Genomic DNA, 17,290 nt, shown 5'->3' with positions numbered 1-17,290 from the left:
GGCCGTTGATGACGAGCAGATTATTGCCGTAGATCTGGTCGTTTCTAGCCAGATACACGGTGGATCTATCCAGAAAGACCAAATCAATGCACGACCGACCAGATCCAATCGATCATGCGCTAGTCCAGTGACTGTCAGCCACCATCCGACAATGGTGGCCAACTGTCGGCAGTCGGTTGGATGGGTGGAGGTGTTTTTGTTAATTTATAAACTTTTATTGTTAGAAGGTGTTTTTGTTAACACTTAAAATTTTGTTTTTGTAACATTCGACAACATTAGTGAACAAGCCCGGATTTAAAATAAAAAAAAAAAAATTCAAAGAATTTTCAACCACCATTATATGAAAAAAAAAAAAAATAATAATAATATAAGGTTAAAAGGAATAAACGAGATACCTGGTGCAACATATCCATATGTGCCAACAAGCTCACTCCAGTTTGATGACTCTTGTTTGAGGAACTTGGCAGTTCCAAAGTCTGAAACAGGAGCTTCATATTCTAAATCCAATAACACATTTTTGCTTGATATGTCTCGATGGACAATTGGTGGGCAACAATCATGATGCATGTAAGATAATGCATGTGCTACTCCTTGTATAACATTTATTCTCTTCCTCCAATCTAGTTCTACGGCTGCTTCAGTGCTCTTCAAGATGTCGGCCAAGCTACCTCTTTCAAGGTACTCATATACTAAAATTGATTATCGAGAATAAAATTTGACGATCTTTCGATGTCGTAACTCTGTTAATGCCTTTATTTCATTGAAGAACTCTTTTCGATTCGATAACTGATCAGTATAGCGAGAGTGCATTTTTTTTACTGCTCTAACATCCCCCGACGGTAACTCTGCTTTGTTAACAATTCCAGATCCACCTTCTCCAATACAATTCGCAACATCAAAGTTATTAGTTGCCCTTATGATATCTTCATATGCCATTCCATCACAAGTTGACAATTCACCTCTTTCTTTTTGTGAGTCTATTTTCCTTCTAAGAAACTACACATTCCAGTCCCCACAATTGATGAGGCAATTGCTCCAACTGCTAAAAGGATAATCTCCGCTTTTCCTAAAACTTGTTCGTTTCGTGTGACGGATTTGCAAGGTTTCAATCCACTAGCATTACCACACAGTCCTTTGTTCCCTTGTAATGTTTCTGCAGGAGCATCTCGGAACACTTTGGTGTTAGGAACTGGACCCTGTAAATCATTATGAGATACGTCAATGCTTGACAAACCTTTCATTTCTTGGAAACAATTTGGTATGAAACCAGAGAGATTATTGTGGGAGATATTTAACTTCTCCACGCTTTATAGATTGCAGATTTGTGATGATATCTCTCCTCTCAGCAAGTTGTTACTCAAATCGAGCTCAGATAGATGAGTTAGATTCCCCAGCTGACCTGGAATTTCTTGGCTAAATTGATTGCTTCCCAAGTTCAAGTAATGCAATTTCAATAAGGAAGCTAAACTTCCAGGGATTGAATTACTCAATTTATTTGCGGATAAATCAAGGTACTTAAGTTCGGTAAGCAAGCCAAGTTCAAGAGGTATACCACCAGAAAGCTGATTTCCATTCAATGTCAAGTTAGTTAGAAAAGTCAACTTGCCAAACTCATTCGGAATCTCTCCAACTAAACGATTCCGAGAAAATTCGAGTTCATGTAGCTGAGGTGTGTCTCCCATTTCAGGCGGTATGCTCCCTGTAATGTGATTTCCTGCAATCTTTAGGGTGCCCAATTGTGGACACTTTGCCCAAGTAGATGAGATTTCACCGTAAAATTTATTGTTGCTGAGATCTAATAACTCCATAATAGGATAGATGCCAAAATCTTCAGATATATTTCCATTGAGCTGGTTATTTTCAAAGCGGGCTCTAACTAGGCTTGTGCAATTTCGTAAGCTTTTTGGGATTGGACCTACAAAATTGTTGTCACGAACAGAAAAGTTTTCTAGTACTCTAGATTGGCAAATATTTTGCGGCAAAAAGCCAGTGAAATGGTTATCAAACAACAAAAGTTTAACCAACTTCGTCAAATTTCCGATTTCTTGAGGAATGGAACCGGAAAGCTCGTTACCACGGAGATATAACAATACTAAGTTACTCAGATTACCAAAAGAACTAGGAACGAAACCAATTAGTCTGTTTAAGCTCAACCCGAGAGTAGAAAGAGATTTTAAGTTTCCTATCTCATGGGGAATGTGACCAGTAAGTTTATTATTTCGAAGAAGCAAAACTTTTATGTTGCTCAAATTACCGAGGGTGGGAGGAATAATGCCAGTAAGTTGATTTTTGCTTAACCATAGATGGGAAAGGAACTTCAAATTTCCTACCTCCTTAGGAATGGAGCCATTTAATTGATTCTCAGCTAGATGAAAGACCTCCAAATTTAATAGGAGGCCAATTTCTGGTGGGATTTTCCCAGAAAACTGATTATTCGACAAATCAAGGTACTGGAGTTTGGAGAGGTTTCCAATTTGAGGTGGAATGGTACCAAAGAGGTGGTTACTGCTAAGATCAAGATAAGCAAGATGCGGAAACGAAGAGAACAAAAATGAGTGAAGCTTACCTTCTAAGCTTGTATTAATGAGCTGAATACTTTTGATATTTCCCTCATGATTGCAAGAAATTCCTGACCAACTACATGGGCTAATTTCGGTCGCATTTGCAGGAGAAAGGGTCCAGGTATTAAGCTTCGTGAAGAAGAAGAAGATGAGCTGAGAGAAGAGAGAGAAAATGAAGAATAAACTGCTTTCTTTATTATTAGTCAACTAAAATAGAAGCAGACAAGCAGACTATATATAGTCACTATTACAATGGATTAGTTATAACATAAAATGTAATTAGTGAAGCTAACTAACTAACTAATCTGTAACTAATCTGAAGATTAACAACTAATCAGTATTTACAATATTTACACACCCTAATACTCCCCCGCAAGGTGGCTGGTAAATGTCTTTTATAGCCATCTTGGACAACAAAGAAAAAAACTGAGTAGAGGGAAGGGGTTTAGTAAACAGGTCAGCCAATTGGTATTGAGAACGAATGGGCAGCAATTTGAGAACTCCTGAAGCAACTCTTTCACGAACAAAATGGCAATCTATTTTGATATGCTTAGTGCGTTCATGAAAGGTTGGATTAGAGGCAATATGTATCGCAGCTTGATTGTCACAATATAGCAAAGCAAGAGAAGCAACTGTGACTTGAAAATCGTGAAGAAGTTGCTGCAACCAGATGAGCTCACTGGNCACGTTAGAGGTGTAAGAAGAGGATTAGAGAAAAAGGCGAGGAATTCAAACTTACGGTTGTAATGTGAACACTTTCATTTTGGTAGTTGATGAAGATGTTTCTGCAAAAGAAAAAGTATGCAGCGGCTAAAGGAGGGAGTTGAATTCTGGATAAATTCCAGAAATTCAACGCCGTGGCAAAAAAAATTCGCGATGAAGAATTGAAGGAGAAACTTGAAGGCTAGGACACCTGCCGCGGTGCAAATGCTATTCATAAATTTAAGTGTTTGTTTTTTTAGTTAATTTCCAGTTTTAGAGTATGAGTTTAGGATTATATGTTTTTCTTTTTTATTGTGAGTTGAATTAGGGAAGTAGAATCTGTTGAGGATTATCATTCCTTCATCATGTTTAAGTAGGAGAATAGATTTTGTTTTGTTTTAGGATTGTTGTCTCTTTCTATATAAGAGAAGAAAAAACATTGGTTTAATTGTAATTGAGAGAGAGAAGCTGATTAATAAAAAAATGTTTTTCTTTCTGAAAAAAGATCGAGTTCATCACTACTACTTATGTTGTTGTTGCTCTCAATTCCAACAATTGGTATCAAAACAGTGAGCACCCTCTCAATTCCCAACACTTACCTTTAGCTCTAGTACCATATTAATTAACAATTCAACCCGAAAGTCTAAAGTATTACATAAAAGAAAAAAATTGCAAATGAATTGCCTAATAATTAGTCCACTTATCTTTGGCTTTAATAATTACATATATAGGTAAGTTTGTGCCTTTCTGGGTCTCGAAATTGTTAGAAGTTCAAAAGAATACCATAGTGCCAATCACAATCAATCATCTTTCCTGGAGATGGACGCTTTCAAAATTGGTTGACACTTAAAGAAGAGTTGATTGGCCTCTCACAATGAAGAATTTCCAGGACATCGAATTTTCCACGTAAAAAAGTTGTTGAATCTTGAAAGAGTAGTTGAACGGACCAGTTCTTTTTGTTAAATGTTAAATTATTTGCCAAATTACTTTTTATTCAATTTTGTTCGGAAATAACTTTATCAATAATTAAATTTAATGATTAACTACTTGATTTGTAGCTGTGTTTAATGTGGTGTGTGAAACAGCCTTTCTCTAACAAATAAGAGAGCTTAATAAAAGAGAACATTGCTACTTGATTTGTCGCTTGGTTTATCGTGGGGATGCCTTGTAATGTATTTAGAGAATGAATCATAATACTTAGGGTGCGTTTGGTTCAGGAAATGTTATATTACTGGGGAATGTTGTATTACTGGAAAGATATATTACTAAGAAATCTTTACAGAAATTTGTTTGATTGGTTGGAATAAATTGGTGAGTATGTTATAATAATATATTTGGTTGGGAAGATAAATGAGTGGGTATGTTATATAAATTACTAAATTGCCCTCCTTTTTAAATAATAATATTATATTATTTTTATTATTATTTTATTCTATTATTTTTTAAATTATTTCTTTTAACCCCCTATATTTGAAATTTTGCTAAAACACCCCAGCATTATAAAACTTTAATTTGTAGCAAAATCACTCCCACCCACCCTAAGCCACCGCTAGCAACTAGCCATCACTGCCGGCAACCGCCGCAATAGGGCATGGCCGGTTGGATCTGGCTGGTCGTGCACCGATAAGGCCTAATCCAGCCATGGATGAAAGATCCATGGCCAAAATGGCTAGATCTGGTTGTGAATATGGCCGTTTCACGGCCAAAGATGTGACCATGAAAAGGCCAGATCTTTGGCCGTGAAACAGCCAGATCTGATCCTTTCTGACCATGGATCACAAATCCATGCCGAAAACATCCTTACCGACACACGACTGGCAATATCCCACCAGTCTTATGCCGATATGACGACTTTCGCTGGTGGCCAACGGTGGTCTTGGGTGGTTGGTGATATTTTGTTAACTTTTAAACTTTTTGTGGCTAGGGTGTTTTAGCTAAATTCTCAAATGTAGGGAGTCTGGGTAATTGTTATTTGATAGACATATGAGGGCAAATGTGTCCGAAATAATAAAAGATTAAAGGCAAAATAGGGTTAAAATTAAGATTACCTCAATAATCTTATATTAACACCCCTTGGGAAGGTAATCTGATTACCTCCAATATTACCAACAGTAAACACTATTTGCAATAAAAGATTACGTAATATTCTATTACTTGACAATCAAACGAGAGAATCTTGAAAATTAAACAAAGATTACAAGATTAATCTTATATCACCCCAAACCAAACACAACCTTATAAGTAAGCATAACCTCCAAATCAATAGTGATTTCTACATTTTTATTACTCTGCAACTAATTATTGCTTTTGCATCTGTGTGATGAAATTTATAAATTTATTGCCATTCCCAGTTGAATTACCTATAGCCTATCATTTTTTCCCCTCAAAATATTACCATGGATACTTATATCAAAGATTATGGGTTGCATGCATGTAATCCATGTAGCATCGGAATAGGCCTTAAACGACCGGATTGGCATCGCAACATAGCCTTCTGGTGGCTTTCTGTGCTGCGGCGCTTGTTGGGTTAGGATTGGTTAATGGTTACATTAGCACGATGCCAGTTTTTGGCGTTGTAATAGATGTTTAATGACCGACTAACAATATATATAAGAGAAAATGGCATATTCCCACCTGAAGCTTACTGAAATCCTAAGTTGATACCCTTTGTTGCATTTATTCTCAATTCTCACCTTTAAAGTATTATCATTTCCTTTATTTTAATAGATTCTCAACTTTTCACTATAACGCAACGCATGTTAACATGTTGAAGTGCGTCACAGCTTTCTTTGACAGAAGATAGACTCATGTTAGCAAAAAGCGGCTCACGTTAACAACCTCTAAGTCGACAGTTTTTTGCTTTTTCTGACTGATTCCAAGTACCAAAATCATTTCTAAGACCACTGTTGGACTCTCTACAACCTCATCTACAAAACTTATATCTTTACTTGTTGACCTCACTCACCGCTTCTGATCATCTCCAACAGTCACTAACAGTGTTCAGAAAATTTTAAATAAATGCAACTAGGGGTATCAAAATTTCTGATTCAAGCACATGCTTTAGCAAACTATAGATGCTTTCATTAAAATTAATTCTCAAGTTGCAAAGGGGTTTAAATTACAAGTTGTAGTGNTTATAAGTAAGCATAACCTCCAAATCAATAGTGATTTCTACATTTTTATTACATTGCAACTAATTATTGCTTTTGCATCAGTGTGATGAAATTTATAAATTTATTGCCATTCCCAGTTGAATTACCTATAGCCTATCATCTTTTCCCCCTCAAAATATTACCATGGATACTTTTATCAAAGATTATGGGTTGCATGCATGTAACCCATGTAGCATCGGAATAGGCGTTAAACGACCAGATTGGCATCGCAACATAGCCTTCTGGTGGCTTTCTGTGCTGCGACGCTTTTTGGGTCAGGATTGGTTAATGGTTACATTAGCACGATGCCAGTTTTTGGCGTTGTAATAGATGTTTAACGACCGACTAACAATATATATAAGAGAAAATGACATATTCCCACCCGAAGCTTACTGAAATCTTAAGTTGATAACCTTTGTTGCATTTATTCTCAATTCGCACCTTTAAAGTAATATTATTTCCTTTATTTTAATAGATTCTCAACTTTTCACTGTAACGCAATGCATGTTAACATGCTGAAGTGTGTCGACGCTTTCTTTGGCAGAAGATAGACTTATGTTAGCAAAAAGCGGCCCACGTTAACAATCTCTAAGTCGACAATTTTTGGCTTTTTCTGACTAATTCCAAATTTCAAATATTAAAATCACTTCTGAGACCACCGACTTTCCATAACTTCATCTACAAAACTTATACTTTTACTTGTTGATCTTACTCACCACTTCTGACCATCTCCAACAGTCACTAACGGTGTTAGTTAAAGGATGAAAATCTTAAATAAATACAATTAGGGGTATAAATTAGGGTTTTGCTAAACCTCGGATGGGAATTCGTGGTTAACTCTATATATAATAACACCATTTGCAGCACCGACGCTTTTTTGGCTTTCCGACGCAAATTATAAGTTGACACATGAAATGAAAATTTCTGATTCAAGCACATGCTTTAGCAAACTATAGATGCTTTCATTAAAATTAATTCTCAAGTTGCAAAGGGGTTTAAATTACAAGTTGTAGTGATCTCTCCACCATTGACAACTATTCCCGAAGTTGATTGATGATGAACAGGAAGGTCACTGACTGTGCCACTGAAAAGTCCTGGTTTGTTGAACTCTTCATCTTCAAACACCACCCATACTTTGCTTATTTTGGTCTCTAATGTGCATGAGAAAAGAGTTGATGGCATACTATCATCACCTTTTTGTTTATCCTTTTCTCCTCCTTTGTCTGTCAATCTTGTTAAACAATTCAAAATTGAAGGCGTTGGGCCAATCTTGCTAGACATGGGGCGCCAATAAGAGCTCGTTGATGTACACCCTAAACATTGTTCCAAGGCAAGAACATGCTCCACAGTGATGATTTGGACTGATGGGTATTCTAAATTCTTATTCTCAATAAATCTCTTGCATTTCTCATACAAATGATGAAGTTCTTGGCTCTGCGTCGAAGCCCTCTTGAGTATTTCACAGGCTAAACTTCTTGCCGGTCTTGCTAAATCAAAGAACATATTAACAAGAGCTGCAACGCCTTCACTGAACGCCATATAAACCTGGAAGCTTTCTTTCAAGGTGTTGATCATAGCCGCCTGAATTAAATTATCACTAGGCAAAAAATCAAATGTTGAACTTTTCAACACCTTGTCTATGAAACCCTGACACCTTGGAAGTTTACGGAACACCATATCCATGGATTTCTCTTCAAAGGTTGACATAACAGGTTCAAGTTTCCCAGCTTGGTTGATGACCCATCCCATTCTTTCTTCAAGATAGGCTGCATACTTGTGGAGAAAACAAACCGAAGGATCCGAATTCGTTATGAACCAGCGAGTACTCAGCTGAAGATGGCCGGAAACATGTGCATTACGTAGCTGTTGTTCAAAGTAGCGATTGCCTCCACGAAGAAGACGATGAATTAGCAGAAGAGTCTTGAGGGCGACAAGGCGGTCTCTAGTCTTGACAAGGCGACGAGAGATCCTTTCAGCAAGAAAAGAAATGGATCCTGGAGAATTTGTGACCAGGAAGAGGATCTCGTGCATGTATTTGTCATCTATTGGGCCATAATCATGGCCAGTGGCACGCACCACAGCGATTTCAATATCGGAAAAGCCTTTGCCATCGTAGTTGTGGAGGATTATAGCTTTGCCGATAGTGGCATGATCTTTAACTGAGCCAAGAGCTAGCCGGAGTTTGCCTTGAATGTCCACCCCCATTTCTGAAAATGTGTGAAGTGTAGGTGAGGTTCAGTAAGTTGAGATATATAATGGAGGAAAGAGAGACAATTGGTGATAATTAAGAGGCATTGAGGAATCAAATCGACATTTTAAAAACATGCCAACTTAAATGTCAGAATGTTCTTTCAGACTTTATATCTTGAATAGTTGATTTGCTTGCTCTTGTTTTTTATAACATTGTTGCAGGGTACAAACTAGCTCACATGGAATTTAGCAGAGAAATCAAATCTAGCTAGTAAGTTACAGTTTTTTTTTTTTTTTTATTTTTTTTAATGATCAGAGATATCCAGATCAACTGACATACACCTCAACTAATCCTCTAAAATCTTAAAATTATCGATGGGATAAAAACTCTAATAACTACCTCTATTAATAGTCGTGGAGACTCGTAGCAAGTTACCGTTGAATAATAATAAATATGAGACTTTTGCAATTTCTTATCAATGTTATAAGAAAACGTATTCATATTGTCAAATTCTATTTCCTAAATTATTTGTTCTAAACTTTTTATCCAAGAGGAGTATATAGGGTGGCCCAAACAAGAACCAGTTGATGAAAAATCGACATCGGGAAGATTAGGGAAATGTGGTCATTGGCCGCCACACCACTAAAATCGAAGGATTCTTTTCTTAAAAAACTAGAATCAATCAAATAATGGACAAGAACAATGCTACTTTCTAATGGTCAACTGGTTGTTATGAATATAGAAACCGAATAACAAAGAGTGCTTTAGAAGACTCCAAGACATACTTTTTGGTTTTAGATATAAATGAATAAACTACATCTCAAAGAGTCAACAAGGCAAAAAGGTTTTTTATTTTTTGTGGTGGAAGAAAGAATCTCATTCTTCAAGAATAGGATTCTTGGGCATCAAACTCTCTTCCTATTAGTGAAATCATAATACATTAATATTTTTTTACTGTTGAAATTTGTCTTTCCTTAATTTGTTTTCCTTTCTTTGGTACTTGAAGCCCCACACACTAGCATAGTTTGAGTAGAATTAGTGTCAGTGGCAATAATTCAGGATGTTCTGCCTTGACAAATAGTTAAGTTAATCGTCACATGTCGACACAAGTCAAGTCATCAGCACCAGGTATTGATTGATGCCTCTTCTTTGCTTTGACAATATTTTTATTCAAAAACATAACATCAACTATCACACATCGCAAAAGTAGTAAAATATTCTCTGGCAGCTGGCTTCACATAGATATTCTGCTAAAGCAGGATAATGCCTTGGGTCAAACCCCAACTTGCTGCTCTCAACTAAATCTTTGTTGATGGCTTTTAAAATTAGTTTCAAGCTAGTAAGTACAAGAGACAAAGTGAAAATTCAAAGATCCCATCCCCTGTATCGCTGTTTCTGATAACATAGTCAATCATCAATGCTGCATATGATTGAGCAGGAAAGTTTAAAGCTACTAGTTTCAGCATTCACAAAATCATCAATTTGCTCTTAATCAACTATTGAATCCGCCTAAAAAAGGCAACGGGTTGGTGCTAATACAAGCATAGCTCCGCATTTGGGACTTAGACCAACAGTAAACTTAAAAATGGGTGCATAAAGAGGTCATTCATTCTCTGGAAATTCCAGCAATTTGTATTTGAAGGAGTGAACTGATTGGGTAGGGTGAGATATGTTTGTATAGAGGTTCACCAGCGACCCACAGCCACCACCGTTTTGAACTTGATATTAGTTTCAGCATTTGGATTGTCACTAGCTAAGAAACCAGTAGTAGCTTGTAGGATTGTCCCAAATGCTGAGGGAGTAGAGAAGGGTTCTGTCAGAAATTAATGGCTCCAATACATTAGGCTATTAAACATCTAAGACAAACTACAAAATGAAAAGAGAGATGTTGAAACACAAGGGCCGCAAGGTCTAAGCAAATTACTATGCCACTTTCAGGTATTGACAGGGAATGAAAGTAAATTAGCATCTTTTCTTCTGCTGATACAACTTTTACTTTTCCGATCATTGAGGATTTTTCTTCAGAAAAATCAACGTTCTAAATCAGCTATTACTATCTTCAATCCAATGGCAAGCAGCTCAGAATCTAGGAGAGTGTGGGATGGGTATTTGAAGTTTCATAGAGAAGCAGGTAGTTTCTACACGGAGATGGCTATCATTTGCACATTAACACCGTATAGTGATGGAAAATGAAGAGATAATTTTACCCAATGAGAAATTCTACCTAAGAGGCTTCATGCCCTGCACAAATGCAAAATATTTTCTGTCAATGTTCCACATTTGTAGGAAACAAGGTAAATATTTTTTCAGAATTCAGATAAAAGAAAGTGAAACTTAAGTAAAATCCAGCAACAATTCAAGATTGAAATCCTGGTCAAGTGAATGAAAATAGCATGAAATGAAAATGAAATCATAGAACAATATATTTTTATCTAAGAAAAGATAAATTTCTAGTTTTTTAACTTCAAACTTTTTCTCTTTAGTATTCATACTATAGATAGATATCTCAATATGCTTTTCTTACTAATACTTTCTTTCATCAATTGCATTGACAGATGTTAAGAAGAAAAAAATTAGAATTCTAGTGGGGCAAGTTGGCATTGAACATTATAGGAACCATTATCTGTAAAGTTACTTTCAAATATGTTATTAGTCAGTAAAGTAGATGCCAAATTGCAATAGGTCAGGAAATCTCAGCCGCCCACAACGCAAAAAGCCAAGACAAAATATAATAACTCAAGTATCGGTGACATGAATAACAAACAAGATATTAAATGGTAGTCAACTACATGAGAATTAAAGCGATGAAAAAGGCATGGTGCAATACTTTGTTAATTTGTATTATCATTCATTCTCAAGTTTGAAGCCTACCAGCTACAAATGTGTGTAACACAAGGTCTAAACGCTACCTACCCTATTTTTAAATAGACAAACGTGCTTAATTTTTTTTCCAAAATCAACCATACCTCCAGTAAAAATCAAACAGCGTAGTATTTTCCTTCTTACATTAAGATTTTCCTCGATGTAAAATTGCAGCTCATATGAGAACATGATAACTATGGATCATGCACTGAAACACATAATGCAGAGGAATTATTTATTTCGTTGTGTCAACAACTGAGTTGACACCCAGCATGTTAAGAACATTTCAAAATTAGTAAATCTTAAGATATATACTTCCACCACCATGACACTTAAAGGAATAAAATATTCCAAAACTTCCCTTTTCATTTAAAAGAAATGGGTACAGATTTATTAATAAGAAAAGGAAAAACTTTTGCGTGGAACCCTATGGATGTGAAATGCTCAAGAGAGCAACAATAAAGAAATGGAAATGGTTAAAAATGAAGGCCTCAAACTCTAGTAAATGACACCTATAAAGAATCAAAGAGATTAGTGGTAGCAGAAGTATGAAATGAGGGGGTTTTCTTTGCTTTTTGTTTAAATTCTTAATTCAACTTAATGTAAGTTATTTAGACCTTTTGTGGCAGTGATATTCAGATATTCTGATGAGAAATCATCCTCATTTCTCAATTCTTCACTCTATCAAAAGCTCTAAAATTCATCTTCCTTCACTAGCTCCATACTGAGCAGGGCAATAGCATATCCAATGTTTTGTCCCTACCAGGCAAGCCCCTCCAACATAACATGAATCTAATCTCTCTAAGAGTTATGTAAATGTATGAGAAGATGATCTACTATTTCTCCATTTCTTTTGCACAAAGCTTAATAAAAGTTTTATCCTTCAAATGAAAGCACTATCATCCTGACAATTAAAAGACCTGGGGCAAGAACCCTTATCCTGGTAGGATGTTTGAAAATAGTCCCATAATTACTTCTTTTGGCTTGTAAAAGCCATATCTACTCCATCATCCATGTATAACATTACAAGCAGATTAAGCATAGTTAATTTACTGCACATGATTACACTTTGTTTCTTTGCTATCCACTACACTTTATTTCTTTGCTATCCACTAGTATGGAAAATCAATGTAATAGCTTTTATAATATCCATGGATATCATACCTTAGAAATCCTCAACTCATTAACCGCCATTCGTAGAGAATCATCGGATAGTATCAATCGTGACAATGCTCCAGTGCTTAACCTGCCATATTAACAAAGATTGTTATTTTAACGTAAACTACAAACACATGCAATGGTAAATATAAATGACATTATACAAGTAAATAACATCATTTTCACCAATAGTGAGACAATATAGCTCACCCCAATAACTTAGCTGTCTCTGATACAGATCCCTCAACTGTGTAAATTAGATCAAGCAGAGCTTGCATTCCCTATAAATAAACAAATAATATCACAACAAAGATACTACACTTACAAACACTACATACAGACTAATGTCATATCATGCGACACGAGCAACACAATATAAAGAAATTAATGCAATAAATTAAAGTTGCTGATGACGTATTCATATATCAGATACACAATTACGGATGTTACAATTATAATTCTTCAGATAAAAAATACAATGGTTCAAGCTATTGTAACACAAATTTTCGACACAAACTTGTGACCATTGATTCGGCTTATAGATTACTTAGTTGGCATTAAAAATAACCAACTCTAACTTCTCATCCATGTCATTTGATTAAAGGGCTAAGAATTTGTGTTACAATAGCCTAACCCAAATATAAGTTATTGAAATATAAAATAAAAGGAATAGCCTAATTATAATTTATTGAAATAAAATAAAAGGAAATAGTGCGTACCAAAACGAATTTACGATTATTAGGTCCAATTTGAGGGCCACAGTCTGATCCTCTAATGGTGGACTTAAGTGGAAGAATTTGAAGCAGTTCTTGAGGAGGTGAATATGTATCAAGGTTTACATTGTTCCTGACTAGTTCAATTCAATCAAATCAGCAAAGAATCTTGTCAATTACAAGGATGAATTTGAAAAGAATAGAAGTAGAAATAGTTACCAACCTTTAAGAGCTAAAAGAATGCGAAGACGATTCAAAGCTGAAGCACGATTCATGTGTTGCGATCGATCTTCAACGGCCTGGGCTGTGACACCAGTGGGTAAGTGTTTGAGACGAACGGCAGACTCTCGCTTGTTCCTGTGTTGACCACCTGGACCCGATGCTTTGAATGTGTTCATTTCGCATTCTCTCATCAATTCTTCATTACTTAATTCTAAGTAATTCTTCTTGGCGGAACAACTACTACTACTACTACAAAAGGATAATGAACCACCACCACCATTTCGATTAAGATAAGAAGGGAAAGGGAAGCTTCTTCTGATTCCAAGCCGGGGAAATTGGATTAGGAATTGAGCGGCTAATGCCATAACCTTCTCAAGTGTCACTGAAAATGCGATAAGCAAAGCTGCCTACCAAATACAACTCTACTATACAAGTAGTCAACCTTAGCCCAATCATATTCGACCCAGCCCAGTTCAGTCAAACCCATTCTACTATAAGTATTCGGCCCCATTTACAGTGCATGTCTTTTTTTTTGTATTATCAATATCATAACATCAACAAACGTGATCACTTTGACTGATTTTAATTCTCAAAATTTCAAGATTTTATTTAAGCGACATATAAAACCGTAGAACTATGTAATTTATTATTTATAACCTAATGAAAAATAAAGGATTTGTTTTCCAATATATAACATTACACTATATTAGGCCAAGACTTGATAGTTTAACATATAACGGTCTGATTAAAAGTTAAAACATGCTTAGAATATATTAATTAAATTTTCATTATGGATAATTACCTTAACTCACATGGTTTTATGGTTATTTTTTACTTCTAAACAAAATTTTAATATTTTTGAGAATTATCATTAAGATGAAATGTGTAAATGTAATGATAAAACCATTAGTTGTAAAAAAGACACAGATGTTTTCACTTTTCAACACATTAACAGAAAAACAACAGTACAAAAGCATCCTCGTGGAATTATCTAATTTATATATAGAAGCTCAGAGTTGAGGTTTATTCAGCAGAGGATAGGAATAATTTCTTTTGCAAGTTTGCATTCTTTCTTCTTTTTCTATGGCTCCAAAAAGCCTCAAGTAATAAAACACCAAAACATATACACAAGAGTTGGTTTTTACAACAACAAAAGTGCTTTACAACTTCCAGAAATCAATACCCTAAAAAAAAGCAAATTCCAGAGGCATGAGATGTCAAGTCCCAGGTGAAGCCGGAAAATTAGCTAACCAAGGTAGCAGTTTTTCATGGACCAAGTCAGGTCTGTCATCATGGGGACAATGTCCTACTCCTTCCAGCACAAATAGCTTCACATTTGATTGTTGAGAAGGCAGAGATGAGAAGTACTTACCAACAGGTCCATCAAGGGGTGTGAATGGATCGTTATCACCCCATAAAACTAGAACCGGTAAGGATATTGATGTCATCAACTGCACTGGGTTAGGCCCTGGTGGCCCTGTCACAATTGAAACAAATGCATCGAGTGCCCCTTCATCATTTGCTGGTTCTCTAATGATCTGCAGTTTTCAAGTAAATAGATGAATCTTGAGAAGATGTTTTGTGAGAGATTATATTAAAATGGCAATGGCATTGATAAAACAGCAATATATACCTCCACCAATACATCATCCACAAATTCCTTATTTCCATAGATCGACAGTAAAGCATTCCTCAGAGTATCTCTGCATAGCCAAGCCATACATTTTAGAATATTTTTTTTTTCACTCTCTGACATTTTAAAACAATGATCATTGGATTGGATACTGATATACTAATAATACCTTTGTTTCACACGCTCAAAGATTGCCGAAGCAATTACCCTTTGCCTCAACAAAAAATCAAAGAACCAAAGCAAAGGTAGTAACAGCTTGATCCTCCAATCATCAACAATTGCCTTATTGTTCATGCCACCAGCACAATTCAACAACACAAGCCCTTGAACAAGATTTTGATTGGACTCTTGTAGGAGAAAGTAAAATAAGCATAAATGCAAAACCCCAGATGACAACAAGGCTAATATTAGGAGCAACTGTTTTCTTTGCAAACAAACATACCTGAGGCAGCAATCACGCAAGCAAGACTTCCAACAGAGTTCCCTATAAGCACAGTTGGCTTCTGAACAACTTCAGCCAAGAAATCCAATATTAACTGCATGCAATGAGTCCGAGGTTAATTAGCAGGAAAATTCCCAGTGGATAAGAACTCGATGTGTGTTAAACAAAGGATAAATCATTTAATGATAAAAATTTCCATGATTCCAAGAATTGTCACCAAAACTCACAGACTTCATTAATCAAAACAAATAATCAACAACTTTCAAAATAAAAAATAAGATAAAACTCAATTATCCAAAGAACAGTCCAACCTGAGCCCATAAAAATGTGGATATGATGTAGGTTACCTGAGCCCATGCCTCCATGGTATATGAAAAACCAGCAGGCTTATCTGAAGCACCAAACCCAAGAAGGTCAATGGCATAAACAGTGTAGTTCTTTTCCAGTACGGCAATGTTCCTGACAGAAAAATCCTAATTTAGTTGATAGATAGATATCTATCCGGATAATGAAATGTGTGGTTGGTATTGCATATAAAAAAATTATAAGAATAATAATAATGAAAGGTAACCTGCGCCAGTGAGGGATAGAGGCACCGAAGCCATGAACAAGAAGTAGGGAAGAATTGGAAAGTGAATTAGGATTAGAAGAAACCAAGTAATTGATGGAGTACTGGCCCTTCCATTGCCATTTTTTGCATCTCTTTCGTATCTCATTAACCTCCAATACACTAGTACTGGCGCTGATGCTGGTATTACAAGTGATAATGTTAAATCTCTTTCTTCTCTGCTGCAAATGCAAATGCAAACTCTTATTATTACAATTCAATGCTCCTACACCAAGAGGAAGGGGAGCCCTCACTACCCAGATGCCCATTCTTACTCTTCCGGTGGAATTAAGTACCAAAATCCTCTTTTTGACGTGAGGATGACAAATAGTTTGGCAGATATTTTTATAAATAGTAGGAATTATGATAAATTAATGGGAAAATAACACTTATGTCCTTAAGGTTTATCCTTAAATAATTGGAGTCCATAAGAATTTTAACAGAGTAAATAATTTTTCCCACCCAAGGCTTGCCTTAATGACACTTTTCCACAAAAACTGAAAAAAGTTAAAAAATACTACTTTCCCATCCAAAGTTAATATTCTGTTATTACCTAAAGCCGATTCCAACAGCAAGAATTCTCTTCATCACCATCATTTTAACCTTTGATCTCCTTTCTACAAAACCCCTCTTACTCTGACATCTGATTTCTCATCGATTGTCGGCCACTGTAAAGCTAAGGTTTCGTATTCTTAGTTGATTTCAATAACGAATATTCAATCAATCACAACCATTCGATCCATTGACCTCCACTCAACAAAACCCCTCTTATCTTGTCTTGGTAACTTGTTGAACACCGACTAAGAAACTGAAGTGTATTTTAGGTATCAACATAATAAAACTTTGGGTAGAAAAATGGTATTTTGAAACTTTTTAGGTAAAAAAGTTTTAAGGCAAACCTTAGGTGGGAAAAAGTTATTTACTCAATTTTAACAACTTAACAGCTTTATAAATTAGTGTTGCTAATTTAAATTGTATCATGCAGACGAGTTCTTTGATTTTCCCCCTCGGTTTCGATCCATTATTGTCAAGATCCTTCAAATACTT

The 17,290-nt window shown here is 35.7% G+C and overlaps 4 protein-coding genes across 4 annotated transcripts; all 4 read right to left on the bottom strand.

Annotated features, from left to right (window-relative positions):
* Positions 1-1,307: 1,307 nt before the first annotated feature.
* LOC116141681 (probable leucine-rich repeat receptor-like protein kinase At1g35710) lies at positions 1,308-3,880 on the bottom strand. Its single transcript, XM_031427157.1, has 2 exons — positions 3,863-3,880; positions 1,308-2,714 (listed from the first exon to the last, which is right to left on the bottom strand). The coding sequence occupies exons 1-2, from the start codon at positions 3,878-3,880 to the stop codon at positions 1,308-1,310; spliced, it is 1,425 nt and encodes a 474-aa protein (XP_031283017.1).
* Positions 3,881-7,379: 3,499 nt separating this feature from the next.
* LOC116141749 (putative clathrin assembly protein At1g33340) lies at positions 7,380-10,596 on the bottom strand. Its single transcript, XM_031427236.1, has 2 exons — positions 10,531-10,596; positions 7,380-8,622 (listed from the first exon to the last, which is right to left on the bottom strand). The coding sequence occupies exon 2, from the start codon at positions 8,618-8,620 to the stop codon at positions 7,394-7,396; it is 1,227 nt and encodes a 408-aa protein (XP_031283096.1). The 5' UTR covers positions 8,621-8,622; positions 10,531-10,596; the 3' UTR covers positions 7,380-7,393.
* On the bottom strand, positions 10,511-13,948 carry LOC116141750 (peptide chain release factor 2-like). The gene is made up of 5 exons (XM_031427237.1): positions 13,563-13,948; positions 13,346-13,476; positions 12,837-12,907; positions 12,633-12,714; positions 10,511-10,847 (listed from the first exon to the last, which is right to left on the bottom strand). Exons 1-5 carry the CDS (start codon positions 13,924-13,926, stop codon positions 10,827-10,829), a joined length of 669 nt encoding a protein of 222 aa, XP_031283097.1. The 5' UTR covers positions 13,927-13,948; the 3' UTR covers positions 10,511-10,826.
* Positions 13,949-14,533: 585 nt separating this feature from the next.
* Positions 14,534-16,551, bottom strand: LOC116141726 (pheophytinase, chloroplastic-like). The gene is made up of 6 exons (XM_031427212.1): positions 16,208-16,551; positions 15,984-16,095; positions 15,637-15,730; positions 15,364-15,541; positions 15,195-15,264; positions 14,534-15,099 (listed from the first exon to the last, which is right to left on the bottom strand). Exons 1-6 carry the CDS (start codon positions 16,510-16,512, stop codon positions 14,779-14,781), a joined length of 1,080 nt encoding a protein of 359 aa, XP_031283072.1. The 5' UTR covers positions 16,513-16,551; the 3' UTR covers positions 14,534-14,778.
* Between the last annotated feature and the right edge of the window lie 739 nt (positions 16,552-17,290).

Source organism: Pistacia vera, unplaced genomic scaffold (assembly GCF_008641045.1).
Source record: "Pistacia vera cultivar Batoury unplaced genomic scaffold, PisVer_v2 Contig40, whole genome shotgun sequence".
In the NCBI taxonomy this organism is placed as follows: Eukaryota; Viridiplantae; Streptophyta; class Magnoliopsida; order Sapindales; family Anacardiaceae; genus Pistacia; species Pistacia vera.
The sequence above is the reverse complement of the archived record's forward strand: the minus strand, read 5'-3'. Positions and strand labels throughout refer to the sequence as shown.

Excerpts from the sequence above, each read along its gene's own strand:
- LOC116141750 (XM_031427237.1), bottom strand. The coding sequence starts at position 13,926 with ATGGCATTAGCCGCTCAATTCCTAATCCAATTTCCCCGGCTTGGAATC. Across the intron at positions 13,477-13,562 it reads CATTCTTTTAGCTCTTAAAG|TCAGGAACAATGTAAACCTT; the intron begins GTTGGTAACTAT and ends GAATTGAACTAG. Across the intron at positions 12,908-13,345 it reads ATAATCGTAAATTCGTTTTG|GGAATGCAAGCTCTGCTTGA; the intron begins GTACGCACTATT and ends GTTTATTTATAG.
- LOC116141749 (XM_031427236.1), bottom strand. The coding sequence starts at position 8,620 with ATGGGGGTGGACATTCAAGGCAAACTCCGGCTAGCTCTTGGCTCAGTT.
- LOC116141726 (XM_031427212.1), bottom strand. The coding sequence starts at position 16,512 with ATGGGCATCTGGGTAGTGAGGGCTCCCCTTCCTCTTGGTGTAGGAGCA. Across the intron at positions 15,265-15,363 it reads TTTGAGCGTGTGAAACAAAG|AGATACTCTGAGGAATGCTT; the intron begins GTATTATTAGTA and ends TTGGCTATGCAG. Across the intron at positions 15,100-15,194 it reads TGGATGATGTATTGGTGGAG|ATCATTAGAGAACCAGCAAA; the intron begins GTATATATTGCT and ends TGAAAACTGCAG.